Raw genomic sequence first — 15699 nt, 5'->3', positions numbered from 1 at the left:
ACAGTTGCAGGAATTGGCTCTGTCTAGTCTAATGAAAATCAGGTCTAGGGGTGACTTGATAGTCTTCCAAAAGTAAGGTGCTGCCACAAAGAAGAGGAAATCAACCTATTCTCCAAAGTACCTGAAGGCAGGACAAGAAGCAACAGAACGAAGCTTATCAAGGAGAGATCCACCCTAGAACTAGCATTTAGACTTCTATACCACTTCAGTGTTTTACAGCCCTCTCTAAGCGGTTTACAGAGTCCGCATATTGCTCCCAACAATCTGGGTCCTCATTTTACCCACCTCAGAAGGATGGAAGGCCGAGTCAACCTTGAGCCTGGTGAGATTCAATCTGCCAGACTGCTGGCAGCCGGTGATCAGCAGAAGTAGCTTGCAGTACTGCACTCTAACCCAGTGGTGGGATTCAAGTAATTTAACAACCGGTTCTCTGCCCTAATGATTTCTTCCAACAACCAGTTTGCTAAACTGCTCAGAAAGTTAACAACCGGTTCTCCCGAAGTGGTGCGAACTGGCTGAATCCCACCACTGCTCTAACCCCTGCGTCACCATGGAGAAATTTCCTAACAGTTAGAACCATTAATCAGTGAAAGGGTTTGTTTCCAGAAGTTGTGGGTGCTCCATCACTGGATGTTTTTAAAATGAGATTGAACAACCAATTGTCTGAAATGGTTTAAGGCAGGGATGTCAAACTCACATCATCACGGCGGCGTCACGTGACGTATTGTGACTTTCCCCCCTTCGCTAAACTGGACGTGGGTGTGGCCAGCATGTGACACATCCAGCCCGTGAGTTTGACAGCCCTGGTATAAGATCTCCTGCTTAAGCAGAGGGTGGACTAGGAGGTCTCCACCTGTTATTCTATTCTGTTATGTAGGAAGTTAGCACCCACCCCTTTCCTAGAAGAATGAAATATTTTAGGAAATATTAAAAAGGCAGAATATTACGTTTCCCTGGATGAGAAATGGAGAAGCATGTTTTAAAGATGAAGCAACTCCCATCTTCCTGCCCCTACCCTTTGTCAATGGACCATCATCTGCAACACAATAGGACCCAGAAACTAACACAATGGGACCCATCTAGCAACAGAAACTCACCACATGGCACCTGGGAAGATTACATCAGCCAGCAAGGCTAGCTAAGACCCCACCCCCTGGGAGTCTGACAACCAATCAGGATACTCTTTCAGGGCCCCAGGAAGTTCAAAGCCAGAGATGGCATAAAACCCGGGGACTCACTGCATCTCTCCCTTTTCTGTTCAGGAACTCAAACCATCTTTCCAAGCAGTCTCCATGTTCCAGTGTCTTTTCCCCACTTGGAAAAATACCCCAGAAGGATATTTCTTCTAACAGTTACTTGGTTACCTGGAGCAGGAAGTGATCTGTTCACTGCCATCTGTGGCAGATTTCACACCCAGATCATCAAGCAACTGTTTGGAGGCAAAGGCAAGGTCTAATCCTATGTGAGTCAGAACCAAAATAACTTGTGATAAAGTGATACTCATTATGGAAACCATGGACTTCTGAGCTCTACTAGACCTAGCTCTGTCTACCTAAAAGTTGAACTTCCCATACCACTTTTGAGTAGTTTCCTTCAACAAGTTGCCAATCAAATCTACGTATTATTTTCATTATGTACTTTAATTGGCTACCTGTATTGTTACATTGCTGCCTTTTTGACTGAGTGTTATATAAAGAGAGTGTTGCGGGTGGCTGATGGGATAGAGAGAAGATCCCTACTGCCACGTAGCCCATCCTCTTGGTTTTTAGCTTTCTATTAATCTTCTTAATTTTTATAGTTTTGTATTCTCTTTTTTACTTTTTTATTATATTGCAAGTGGCCCTGTCGCTTTTTCAGTGAGATGGGGCAGTATAAAAATTGAATTAATAAGTGAATAGAATGAATGAATTTCTGTACAAAAGAAGTGTTGCAAGGGTTTGAGCAAATTACGGAGTCACTGAAGAAACTACTTAGAAGGGAAGTTTTGCCCAAGAACCTACAGATTAGACAAGAGCTATATTTGGCAAGGGAAACACCAAATAGACAGAGGAACTTGAGATCAGATAATTGAAATAAAATGAATTGGGAGGAAGAACAATATAATGAACAAAGGTGATTTTACTTAGCATTGTGGACTATGGTAAGAGTTTTGATGCTATAGAAGATGCCAACATGTGGGACAATTAAAGGCTAATGAATGTGCCAGAATAAATTGGTTACTTTTTTTTTTTGAGAAAACTGTACAATGGACACTAGCTGAAGAAGCTTCTTGGATGAGAAGTGAAACATCTTCAAAGAAAAAAACAGAAAGTCCAGTTGCCTCTTGAAAAAACACCTTTGGGACAATCATGATCTGGAAGATTGAGAATCTACATAGACAATGGGCACTACTAAAGAACCAAATCTGGAGAAACTGAGAGATTCCGAATAGGGAAATAAGGAAGATGAGGGTGCATACTATCACCATATTTGACTTCCATGGCAGATATATTGTAAAAACCATAGGATTGTAACAAATGGAATTAAACTCAGATGCTGAAACCGGCCAGATGACATAATTTTGTTGACTAAAAATAATGGTGAAAGTCATTAGGAAAGTGAAAATGAGAAGTGAGAAATGTGGTTTGCTAACTATTAAAAAGACAACCTTCATGTTTGGAGAACTCCCAATTGACGGTAAAGAAATGAAGATAGTTCCAAAGATGCTTTTTTTTTTCAAGGGGCAACTGGACTTTCTGGTTTTTCTTTCAAGACCTTTCGCTTCTCATTCAAGAAGCTTCTTCAGAGCTGAAGAAGCTTCTTGGATGAGAAGCGAAACGTCTTGAAAACCCCCCCCAGAAAATCCAGTTGCTTCTTGAAAAAAAGCAAGCACTTTTGGGACAACCATAATCTGGATGACACAATCTCCACAGACAAGTGAAGATAGGTAGTAGTTTTATTTTCTGGATGGAAACTGAGCATTACGTTTTAGATGTGAAGTGAAGATTAATTCTAGGAATCAAATGACAAACTGAGGCAGGATCATTCCTGTTAAGGGTATTTCAATAATTATTAAGATTCGAGCAGTAAAAAGCTCCCATTCCCCAATAATAATATACTCTGAAAGATGGACATTGATTTGGAAGATCATGATTTACAATTGGGATGCCATGACTTTTTATGGTATGGCAGAAGATACATACTTATTTTCAAAGACCTTATGTAAGAAATGCAGTTATTAGCGTGGGAGAAGATTAGAGATAAATATTATTTGAAAATACCAGCATGGTTATCAACAATGGAAGCATTAATACATCCAAATATTATTAATATTAGAAATATTCTTAGATATAAGGATATTCTAAGAGATAAGGGGGAATTGAAAGGGAAACAAGAAATAGAAGAATAAGGGATTGAGATGGACTGGTGTACCCAATGCAAATTCAAACAAGGTATGAAAAAGATGCTAAACTATATGGATTCTATTTAGAAATGACAGAATTGGATAAGCTACTCACAGGAACAGAAGAACACATAATTAAAAAAATATATAACCATTTACTTAGTATTGAATTAGAAGAACAACAGGTAAACAATGATAGTCTGGGCAAAAAAATTTGGCTACTCAATTGAGTTAGATAAATGGCAGCAGCTATGGGAAAGGAATACAGCATATAAGAAGAATCAATATAAAATGTTTTACAGATGACACATGCCACCCGAAAAATTGGCAAAAATGTTTAAAGATAAATCAGCTAAATGGTGGAAATGCCATCAGATACCAGGATCGTATTACCATATGTGGTGGACATGCCCAAAAGCGAGAAATTATTGGATTAAAATTAAAACATGGTTAGAAGAAATGATACAACAACATATAGATTTAAAACCTGAACTGTCCCTATTGGGTATTTTACCAGAGAAATTTAGTAAAGAAAATATATATTTGATTATACATGTTATAACTGCAGCGAGGATAGCATTTGCACAAAGATGGAAAGCAGAGATAATCCCGACAGAGGGAGAAGTAATTAAGAAAATATTGGATTGTGCAGAAATGAATAGATTGACTTTGACAATTAAAGAGAGGAATCGGAATATTTTAAGATATGGGGGCAATTTTATCATTGGTTAGAGAAGATATACATATATAGGATAGATAAATGTATTAAATGGAGAAATGTTACAATAAATGAAATGATAATATCAAGATATGATAAAGATTGGAGGAGTAAGAAGAAGACACAAAAGATTTACTCGGATGATACACTGAATGATTATGTATTGTATGTTTATATATAAAAGATGGACATTGGGGAAAGAAGGAGAGAAAGAAGACTGACCCTTTCAGATTATGGATTTGGAGATAACCCATGGATTGCAAGAATTGGTTGGTCAATCATCCCTGGGCTTAACAGCTCAATTGTGGCTCTAATTATCAAACAGAATTAGACTCATTCTTTGGGCATATAATGCAACTGGAGTAGGGGAAAAAAAGGCTGCTTAGCATGGTTAAAGTAGAAGGGAACTTTGTTGTTCAGTCCCTATGCCCAACTCTTCATGACCCTATGGATCATCATGCCAGTGCCTATCCTCCAATGCCACCCCATGTTTGCCCAAAGTCATGTTCATCATGTCAATGACACCATCTAGCCATCTCATCTTTTGCTGTCCCCTTCTCCTTTTGCCTTCCATTTTAACCCAGCATCAGGGTCTTTTCCAAGGAGCCCTTTCTTCTCATTTGGTGGCCTAAGCGTTTGAGCTTCAGCTTCAAAATAACAAGAGTTGGAAGGGACCTTGGAGGTCTTCTAGTCCAACCCCCTGCTCAAGCAGGAGACCCATACCATTTCAGACAAGTGGCTGTCCAGTCTCTTCTTTAAAAGTCTCCAGTCAGGGTTGATTTCCTTTAAGATGGAAAAGGATGGAGGTGCTCAAAGAGGCTGTTTGGAAGAGGTACAAGGCAGTACCACAAGCTACTTTTGCTGACTGCCGGCTGCCAGCAGTTTGGCAGTTCGATCCTGACTGGCTCAAGGTTGACTCAGCCTTCCATCCTTCTGAGGTTGGTAAAATGAGGACCCAGATTATTGGGGGCAAGAGGCTGACTAAACCACTCAGAGAGGGCTGTAAATCTAAGTACTATTGCTATTAATCAAAATAGGCTGGGATAACAGTCCGAGTTTTAGTCTCTGAGTCTTTCTGGGCTATACATTTTCTATATATATGTTTTTTTAAAAAGAACATCAATGATATATGATTGATATGCATATGCACAAATTCCTTGGGTGTCCAATCACACTTGGCCAATAAAAAAAAAAATCTAATTCAGGAGGTGAAAATGTTGAAGGACCAAAGCCAGAAGGGCAAATTAGGACATGGGATTGATGGGACAGTTTATGACTCATTTTCCTCCTCTCTCATCAGACATCAACAGCCAGCAGGAAACCACCAAGTTTCTCAACTTTGGCAACCTGAAGATCTGCGGACTTAAAGGGCTGCCTTCATCACCTGCTTCACCATGAAGCTCAGGGTTCAACCAGCAGAAGCACTGGGTGTGTGTGAGTTAGTTAGTTAGTTAGTTAATGGCTATTTGGCCATTAGGCAAGAACAGCCCTGGAAGCCGCTGTTATGTATAACATGTTAAGCCATGATATGCCATGAATATGAACTAGTTGCAAGATGCGATCTCCAGGATGGATTTAGAAATTAACCCACCAAAGACAAGAAGGGAATATGCTGTGAGTAATATACAGCTGGAAGGGACCTTGGAGGTCTTCTAGTCCAACCCCCTGGCCAGGCAGGAAACTCTACCGTTTCAGACCAAAAGGAGCGATGGTTGTTAGCTTATTTATCAAAGACATAAATGACATTATTTGAACGGCTAAACAATAAACGAGACAGGTTAAAAAAAAAACACACAACTCTTGGTTTGCAGGCGACTCTTCCACCTCTCCCTCGTCGGCGTCCAATTCCTTTCGTTTCAAAAGCCACAAAGCCGCTTCGCAACCGTCTCACACACGTATCCGTGGCGAGCCGTTTGAAGCGGCATCCCCCAACCCGTTAACCCCGGAGAAAAAACGGTCCCGCGAAAGCCTCCGGGCGGCCGGGCGGGCGACACGCGAGCGCCGCGTTCACACGAGACGCTCAGTCTCGGGTCAGCCAAAAGCTCCGAGGCCCAATCCTGCAACGCCCGGCTGAGAAAAGCCGGATCTGCCAGGCTCGGTTCCGGAGCCACCGGGGCAGAACCGCCGCCGCCGCCCGGCACGTGGGAATCGGCCGCTCGGGCGCCCGCCTCGTCCCCGGAAGGCCGGCTGAGATGCTCGGCCGGGGCTCTCCCCGCTGGGCCGGGGCAGCTGAAACGGGGCGGCCGGGCGGCGGCGAGGAGCGCGGGGCGGCCGCAGGGAGGGCGGCCCCATTGCCAGCCTCTCGGGGCGGAGGCGCGGGCGGAGGCGGGTTTCCTTTCTTTCGGCCGCCCCTGCCGCCGCCGTTGCTCCTGCCCTCGCCGCCGCCGCCTGGACTCCCGCGCCGCTCGCCTCCCACGCAGCCCGGCGCTCGGCCGCCATGTACCCGGCCGGGGGAGCCGCCCCCGGGGCCGCCGCGGGACCCGGTGAGTCCCGGGGCTGAGGAGGGAATGAGGGAGGGGGGGAAAGGCGGGAGGGCGAAGTGCCGGCGGGCCTGAGGGGAGCCGGCGCTGGGGCGCTGGGCCTCGGCCGCTCGGGGCTTCTCCGGGTCTCGAGTCTGAGGGGGCTCCGGCGCTGGTGGCGCGCGGGAAGGAGGCCCCGAGGCCCCCACAACCCTCAGATGCTGGGCCTGAGGGGGGGAGCAGCGCGGCGGGCCCAGCTCTGAGGAGACTTTTGTGGCCGGGCGGGGGGAAGGTGCCTCAGGGAGGGAGGGGGAGGGAGGGAAACACGCGTGTAACACGCTGAACGTGAGGAGCCTCCTTTGAGTGTTTGCGTGTGTGTGTGTGAAGAGGCGGCGGTGGGAAAGGCGTCTTTCCCTGAGGGGAGCCGCCGGCCCCATAAGTTCCCCACCCAAACCCCATTTCCCTCCCTCACGACGACCCCGAGGCGGCCGTTGAGGGGAGCGTTTGTCTCTTCCTCAGGAATCCCGCCAAGAAGAAGAAGAAGAAGCAAAAATAGGGGGCTGCAGTTCGTCTGGGGCAGCTGCTCCCTCCTTTGTGGGGGAGGAGGGGGTGAGGTGTGGGGGGGAAAGAAAAGAAATACCTCAGGTCAATCCGGGCTGACATTTATTCGGCTGATTCCCCCCCCCCACCTCCCCTCACCGACATTTTGGCTATAAACGGGGTGTTCGATGAATAACACAACCCCCCCCCCCAAATTTAATATCTGGTTGCCATCGTCCCTCATTGCACTTGCTGAGAGATAATCGTAATAACTTGATATTGATGGATGCAAGCAAGCCCCGTTCAGAAGTTCCCGCGTGTTTTTTTTCTCTCTCCCTTCTTGGGGGTGGTGGTCTTCTCCCCTCCCCCCCAAATCCACGCGTGTTCCCAACCCAGCCCGGTTCTTACAACCCCCCCCCCCACACCCTTTGCACGGGATGGATGCCAAAAGCCTCATCCCGAGAAGAAAGACCCCGGACTTCGGCCTCTTGAAAAAAAGCCGGTTTATAGCTTAAGTCAGCCTGGATGGTTTATTTATTTATTTATTTTTACTTCCCCCTTTGCAAAAAAAACAAAAAACCCAACCCTGGTTAGGAAGCTCTGGGGTGGCTTATGGGTTTCCAAGGGAGCGGAGGGGAGGTGGCTTATGGAACGATGGGTGCTGGGAAGTGTAGTTCTCCTCCCTGAGCATCTTGAGGGCCTCCTTCTTCTTCGCCTTGCCTTGTTTTTTTTTTTTGTTTTTTTTTATCCATCTTCTTGCAAGGATTGAGTCTCAGTCCTGGCGGTCCTTCCTTTCACCATTCAGGGGTGAAAAGCATTTATTTGCTTTTTTTTTTCTTTCTTTCTTTCCAGAAAATGAAAAAAAAAAAAAAAAAACTGCTCTGGGAAAGTGTGTGTGTGTGTGGGGGGGGGGAGAGGATTAGTGGAGTTGCTTCAACAGTGAGATGGGCAGGATGTAAGTTTAGTAAATATTAGTTTTTGTTGTTGTTGTTGTGGGGACTTAATTGGGTAATGAAACATCTGCAAGAAAAACCACCGAGCTCAAAAGAGAGCAACAAGGGCTCCGCATCCCAACCCTGAGCTGCAAATATTCTATCAACACATCGTTTATCCACTTTTTATTTTTTTTAGTCGTTATTTATTTTTAGGAATTTTATTTCGGCTACATTGTGCTTTCGGTTTGTTCTCTTCAGTTAGTTTCAGTTATTTTCTGGCTCTTAAACACCCCCTCCCCCCCACATAGACCTTCTGCTGCTTTTAAAAAGTGTCCATAATGGTGGTCTTCCAATTTCCTCTGCATAATGATTATGTGATGACAAATATTCTCTGGTAGGAGTTATATTGGGATTGTTATAATTAAAGAGGAATATTATTTCCTACAGAGGTTGCTTACGGCAATCTCTACAAGAAGGTGGTTGATTCAACCTTAAATGCCCAATTGGTGTTTTATTCAACAGCTGGTTGATGTTGCCCAAGTTAAGTGTTCTGAAATTAAAACTCAGGTGGGAACAGGGAAAGAACAATTGAAGAAGATCAAGGAATACTTTTTGATTTCTTAGGACTGGGTTGTCCCAATAACAGTGTATGCTACTAACTTTGGACGTGTTAACTAGATGAACATGCTAGAGAAGTCATACATGTCCAAAAGGGTCAAGTGCAAGGCCAAGTCAATGGAGGAAGGGTATATGAGGAAAGTTTGCCAATGGAAATCGCAAGTCCTTTAAGACCATGGGTGGGAGGTCTAAAGAAGCAACGGAGCCCACTTGGGCAGAATACGGTCATCCCTGTGGTGAAAGAAGAGGACTGGCTTGAAATCCAGTATGGTGACTTAATTGCTAGCTGATGTAGGAAGTAGGGAGATGATCTTGGAGAAGGAACCAGGAGGTCTTTAGAAAATGATTATTTGCAGACTAAACTTGTGTTAGATCCAAGGAAGTGGGAGAGTATTACAAAGGAATTCTGTCTAGCTCCCTCCTACTTCCATGATTCTTTGGGTATAAGAGGGAGGGAAGAGAAGACTTGGGCAAACTTGCAAGATTGGGTTGTAATAAAGGATACTTCTAGTCCTTCAAAATCTGTTTCCTGACCTGGTCTGCCTTGAAAGATTGATAGCTGGTTTCCAACTTAAGGCTGCATGGTGGAAAAGTTCTTTCCTAATAAAAGTATGAGGAACCATGATTTCCCAGATGTCTCACACTCCAACTCCCATCTTCCCTCACCATTGCCCATGCTAGCTGGGACAAGTGGGAATCGTGGTTGAGCAGCATCTTGAGGGTCATGGGTTCCCATATGGTTAATGGGCTTCCATTTAAAGTTGACAAAGTGGTTTTTAAGAGAGAATTTCACAGATCATGGGAGTGGTGCTTCCTTGAACCAGAGACTGTCTAGTGAAATTGATTGGCAGAAGACTTAGAAGAAAGTATTTCTCGCAACATGATCCATGAAATTGATTGTCCTAAAATATAGTGATACTACTGGATAGATGCCCAACCATCGGTTTACATGATGGCCACATGTATGCTGTCTGCTCGAACGCCATAAGTATTAGCTAAATTAGATTGTCCAAAAGAGGTTGCTGGACCAGAGAACCTTATACGTAGGGAATTCTTAATTAAGCAAGTTGTCAAACTCACCTTTTGTTGTTGCAACCGTCTCCCATTAGAATAACTTTCACTCATGCTGTGATCGGAAGCCCTGAATTCTGTTCTGTTGGTTGTAATGAACATCACTGCCCGAGTTAGGACAGGGCTGCTTCTTGATTACAAAAACAAGATTTGACTGCTATATATGGTATCTTCTGTCTTACATTGTGGCTGAAATTCTCCCTTTAGTATGGCCTCCTAAAAATAGTTTTTTAAATTTTCCATGCTGCAAAAATATAGGTTGTAAGTTGCACTTAATTGTCACAGTTTTGAATTTGAAACTGGATTACTGATACTCCTCCTATACAGTCATATTTTATACTTTAGATTTCATACATATTATAAGCCTGGATCAACTTTCCAGTGTAAGGTTGACAGGGAGAGACTGACCCAAAGTTCTCCGAGGATACTTCCATGGCTGAGAATGTACTAGAAGATGGGAGACCACTAAGTCACTCTGGAGCAACAGGCCAGCCTTCACCACTGGACTACCTGGTTCTTGGGGTGTGAGAGAGTGACTGGCCCAAAATCATGCCAAATCAGCTTCCGTGGGAAACCTGCATTTCCCTTCTAGTTTAGCATCTTCACAACCAAAGGTAGTCCTTGTTTAACCACAGAAAGATGGTTGTATCAATGCATGAGATCTTATAGGACATAACAAAACAACACTGCTAAAAATCTCCTTGTGGTCATATTCTGAGCTGGCCCTGGGTGATCATCTAGGCTGCATTTTTCTTTTCATGGACTTTTGCCATGAGTTAAAAAAGCTTTCAGCCCAACCATACATTTGACATAGGGTTTGCTTTCTTAGCAGCTGCTTTTCAGAGTCCCAGTGTGGTTGTGGCTTGTTTGATTCTCTACTGTGGCATTTTTGTGTGAGGAAACGCTCCAGTAAAGCTTAACAAAACCTCAAATAGGATTTGTAGTTGAAGAATTCCAGAAGTCAGCACTTTTAGCCTGCAACTGGACGTCTCAAAAGTTGGAGCCATCCGGTTTTCCCAAAACATAAGTGATAAATGTTTTTGAATGCATTGGCTTGGACCATAAGATTTTGAGTTGCACAGCACTGTGATCTGAAGTGCTTAGTGTCTCAGGGTTGGCTGTGAAAGTTGACATTTCTAGAGGACTTGATCCGTTGAGGGTGGAGGAACTGTCCATCCCTTCCCAAGTTAGAGAGGCAAAATCTCTAGAAATATTGAAAATGGAAAAAAATCCCCACCTTTTCCTGTTTTTTGGGGGGGAAAAACCGAGGGAAGAAATGGGAGTATATGCAGCACTTATGCCTCGTACCATTTATAAGTATTATATACAGTTGCATATAAAATATACATTGTAAAATATATGCATGGGTGAAAGGTGTACTCATTCAGGCAATAATTATACTTTGATAGATTGAATTCTCTTTAAAGTGTGTGTGTCTGTATAAAACGGAACTGTAATCTATTGAAAGGATCAAGAAGTCTACCATTATCATTAAAATGCTGCTTCATAATTTTTCTCTGTTGAGGCCCAGGTAGCTACTGACCTGGGGGAACTCAGGCGAAGAGATTGATGAAGCCTTTGGAAACCAAACTAATTACCTCTCTGCCATTTATGTCAATCCAGAAACCTCAAACAGAGGTTGTTTCCATGGTCTCCTCCACTTAATTGTTGTGGGTGACAATACAGACCCTCAAAAATAATTTAGAATTGATTACATGCTTCGTTCATCTGAGCAAAATGTTCCATGTGCTTTTGAAATGGAAACTGAAGTCACAGAATCATTTATAGTAATGGGTAGTTTGCTCTGGAGAAACATAGAATTACATAGAATCATAGGGCTGGAAGGGGCCTTGGAGGTCTTCTAGTCCAACCCCCTGCCCAAGGCAGAAGACCTTATGCCATCATTCATTCAGGACAGGGCAAAATCCCAGAGGTGCTTTCCAAAAGGTGATTGGACTTTTTCCCCCCCTTGAAAATGTTTCGCTTCTCACCCAAGAAGCTTCTTCAGTTCAAAAATTTTCCCCACCATTCAGTCAGAACTGAAGAAGCTTACATGTAACAGAATAACAGAGTTGGAAGGGACCTTGGAGGTCTCCTAGTCTGACCCCCTGCTTAAGCAGGAAACCCTATACAATTTGAGACGAGTGGCTGTCCAGTCTTTTCTTAAAAGCCTCCAGTGATGGAGCACCCACAATTCTGAAGGCAAGTTGTTCCACCCCTGCCCAAAAAAGACAGAAATGTTGTATCCTGACTGTACATTTTACTTCCAGTTGATAGGTTGTGAACAATAGTATATTGGCCTTCAAGATAGTTATATAATAGAACAGGTATTGTGTAAATATCTTGGGTAAAATCAGTCTTGTTATGGCGTGTCATACTATTCCTGAACTGACCATACTGTCCTTACTTTTAGCAGGAAATATTTTTGTGTGACAGGGAACAATCAAAATTGGTGTGCTAGAGTACACTTCTACTTTACTAAAAATGTGATGATAAAGCCAAAGAAAGGCATGGTTAGATCAATATCTAAGATCCCATTTAGTGATTGCCATTCCATGCATTATAAAGTGGCATTAACACTTCACGTGATCTTAATTCTAGTGGGCTAGTTTTGTGCCACCAAATTGGGACAGAAAAACACCCTAAAATCTTCCAGATCAGAATAGAAAATGCACAATTTAATGACAAATGAGATCAAATAAAAGCTGATGGATTCACCTTTTACCTTTGAAAGATGACTTTTTAAGAATGAGGGCATTTGAGTTGCTGAAGTTGATGTTGGTGGTGGATTAATGAAAATGTTGACTTAATATGCAGCCTCTGAAGAAATTCCTGCTGTCTGTTGACATACACATTAGAAATAACACTTGTGGTTTTGTTCACTGCAGCTCAGAATATTTTAGAGGTTAAGGGCTGAGAATTAAAGTAAATCTAGGAACATGATTTAATTGTGTAAAATTGAGCATGGGCTAAAAAAAGTGATTAATGGAAAACTGTCTCTTCCACAATTAATGAAAATACTAGTACATCATTTTATGAAAAATGATTTAAAGAAAAGAGGATGAAATAATATAAAGTTCTAACTTGGATAGTTTTGGAAAAATATTAAATGGAGGATAAATAGTGGTGGGTAGTTATTATGGTTCATATTAATACATATTACAGAATAAGTATGTTTGAGAACTCATTGAAGTCACAATTTCTTTCTGTGATACAGCAATTAGTATCGAAACTCAACCCCACATCAATAACAGTAGAAGCAACAGCAACATTTTATTATCAGGACAGAATTTGAGTTAAATTATAATTGCCAGCAGTTTAATAAATATTCTGAATTAATTGCATTTAATTTTTGTATATGTATATGTACATGTATTATTTATATGTATATATACAATCTAGTGCAAAACCCCATACCGGCAGGCCATCGCCAGGGTTTTAGTCTTAGGCCATTTTATGTCAACAGCTATCTGGGTGTTCTTTACCTGGCTTTGGCTGTCAGTGATGTCTCTTCCATGTTTACATAAAGCCTTTGGCTTACCTGGGAATTGGTGGTTGCATCTATTACAGCTTGTAAACTTCTCATTGGCATCTGCTTGGCAGTAGGAAATCAAATATGTTTCGAAATTGTGAGCTGCCTAGAGTCATTTGCTAAGACAAGCAGCTATAGAAACCAAATGGATGGGTGGGTGGGTGGGTGGGTGGATGGATGGATGGATGGATGGATGGATGGATGGATGGATGGATAGATAGATGATAGAGAGATAGATAAGGTAGGTAGGTAGGTAGGTAGCATATGGTGTAAAGTGTTAGGGAAATCTACACATGCTAGACACACAATGCAGTCCTGATAGTCTAGAATGCTAAGTTCATTCTGTTCAGCTCTTATGCAGCTATCCTTGGTGCACCGCAGGGGGAGAACTAACTTTACACCAGCTAACTAGCGGTATTTGGGTTGCTGGGTCATCCAGGCTCCTCCACTGGTCTTTCCTCTCCTCGCTTTGTGTCGCAATGCTTCGTGTCCAGCTAGGTCCAGTGCTGGCTTCTGCTCTCCGCACACACGAGCGCAGATAGCTTTTTTCCCACTGAAGTGGTATCCATTGATCTAACTCAAAATATTGCATGCTTTCAAATTGCTGGGTGGGCAGGAGCTAGGGATCGAGCGACGGGAGCTCCCTCCATCTCAAGAACTGGGCTCGAACCGCCCAAGTACACACCATTTCTGGCTGGCACTTTCCCCCATCATTAAGCCTCTGCGCCACCGCATTTCCCCACCAAAAGTGAATCAAACTTTTTCCACCATCGCTTTTATGTTGTAGTTTTTTTAAAAAAAGTACTTGGAAAAGATGGGAAGAAAAAAGTCTACTCACCCTCTTTGAAGGGATTTGCCAAAAGGCAAGCTGTTTCATGAAGATAATTACTCTGAAGATATTCTTTCTTTTAAATGTAGTTATATAATTTTACGACCATTCAGGCACCAAGTTTGTAGTAGCCTGTTCTATGGTAGTCTCTTGTCCTCGAAGTAGGTTGGATTACTACTTCCAAGGCATTCGATGGGTATTGTGGTCAAACATGCATAAATTTGATTGGAATAGACTGATTAGCAAAAAAATAAAGAATTGGATGCTCTTGCTGACAATCAGATATTGTTGGATTGCAGTGGTCCTTTATAGAGTGAAATAAATCTCACATGTGTACTGTGTTTCCCTGAAAATAAGACCCTGTCTTATATTTTTTTGAACCCCTAAATAAGCACTTGGCCTTATTTTTGGGGAGGTCTTATTATTTTGGGGTGCGTGGAGCAAGATGGGGCTTCTCTTGCCGTCTTACCTGATTTCCAACTCTGTCTCCCTAACCCTAATCAGAGGAAATGGGGGGGGACCGGCTGTGTATGAGTTTAAATATTTTTGGGGAGGTCTTATTTTTTGGGGGGGGGCTTATTTTAGCGCATGCGCTCAAAAGCCCGATTGGGCTTATTATCAGGGGATGTCTTATTTTCGGGGAAACACGGTATTTGGCTTCCTCTTTAATTGTGAAGCTCATTAAAGCATCATGTCAGGCAAGAAAGTTCAGGTCCACACGTGAAAATCCAATGAAGCTGATTTATTGCAACTCATGTTTACGCATAGGAATCTTTTCAACTAACACTTAGCATCTGCTAGGAGTTAAATGACAGTCAATGGAATTCAAGGGAGGCTGGGTTTAGTTTTCTTGTGGCTATGTAGGGATTCTAGGCTGATGCCTCTTTTTAACTCCACCCCCAGGTTCTGCCACTCCTTCCCCTACATTTCAGTAATTTCTGATATTTAATCCTGCTTATTACAAACAAGAAATGAGGTCCTAACATTTTCTCCACACATAAATGTTTTAGGTGACAGCAGCAGTATGTTGTGGAAGGGATACTGTGCAATTCTGGAGAAATTGCCGAAGCAAAAATAGAAAAGCCTGGTTCAGGATGAGGGGAATTGGAGTTTGCGCTATCTGATGGTCATTGGGTTGGTGGCTAAACAGCAGAGCATTGGGTGTTTGTTAGCCATCTGTTGAGCAGGCATTCATTGAATACCCAATTACTAATAGCCGTTGGTCACCCTAATGTGCTAAGGACAGGGAATGTATTAAAAGACAGTAGCTTTTGATAAATTCCTTCAATGCCACACTAAAATCCCTGTGATTGGAGATGAATCAGAATAGAGCTGGAAGAGACCTTGGAGATCTTCTAGTCCAACCCCCTGCTCAAGCAGGAAACCCTATACCATTCCAGACAAGTGGCTGTCCAGGCTCTTTTTAAAAGCCTCCAGTTGATGAAGCACCCACAACTTCTGGAGACAAGCTGTTCCACTGGTTAATTGTCCTCCCTGTTAGGAAGTTTCTAACAGGACAATTAACCAGTGTTAATTAACAACTAGCAATTAACTCAGAGATGATGGGTAAAGGCCTTGTGCCATTGTCAATCCGAAAACGGCCTCCTCCTCCTGG

General features: G+C 43.0%; 1 protein-coding gene across 1 annotated transcript in view; it reads left to right on the top strand.

Moving 5' to 3' along the window:
• Nucleotides 1-5145: 5145 nt before the first annotated feature.
• The window catches only part of AGO2 (argonaute RISC catalytic component 2), a 44328-nt gene continuing 33774 nt past the window's right edge, over nucleotides 5146-15699 (top strand). Inside the window, exon 1 of the mRNA XM_034436040.2 lies at nucleotides 5146-6583. Coding sequence (XP_034291931.1) covers nucleotides 6538-6583 — 46 coding nt within the window. The 5' untranslated portion in view covers nucleotides 5146-6537. The remainder of the gene's footprint in view (nucleotides 6584-15699) is intronic.

Source organism: Pantherophis guttatus, chromosome 3 (assembly GCF_059756535.1).
Source record: "Pantherophis guttatus breed Tessera chromosome 3, ASM5975653v1, whole genome shotgun sequence".
Classification (NCBI taxonomy): domain Eukaryota; kingdom Metazoa; phylum Chordata; class Lepidosauria; order Squamata; family Colubridae; genus Pantherophis; species Pantherophis guttatus.
Note: the sequence above shows the minus strand (reverse complement) of the source record. Positions and strands in the feature narration are given on the sequence as shown.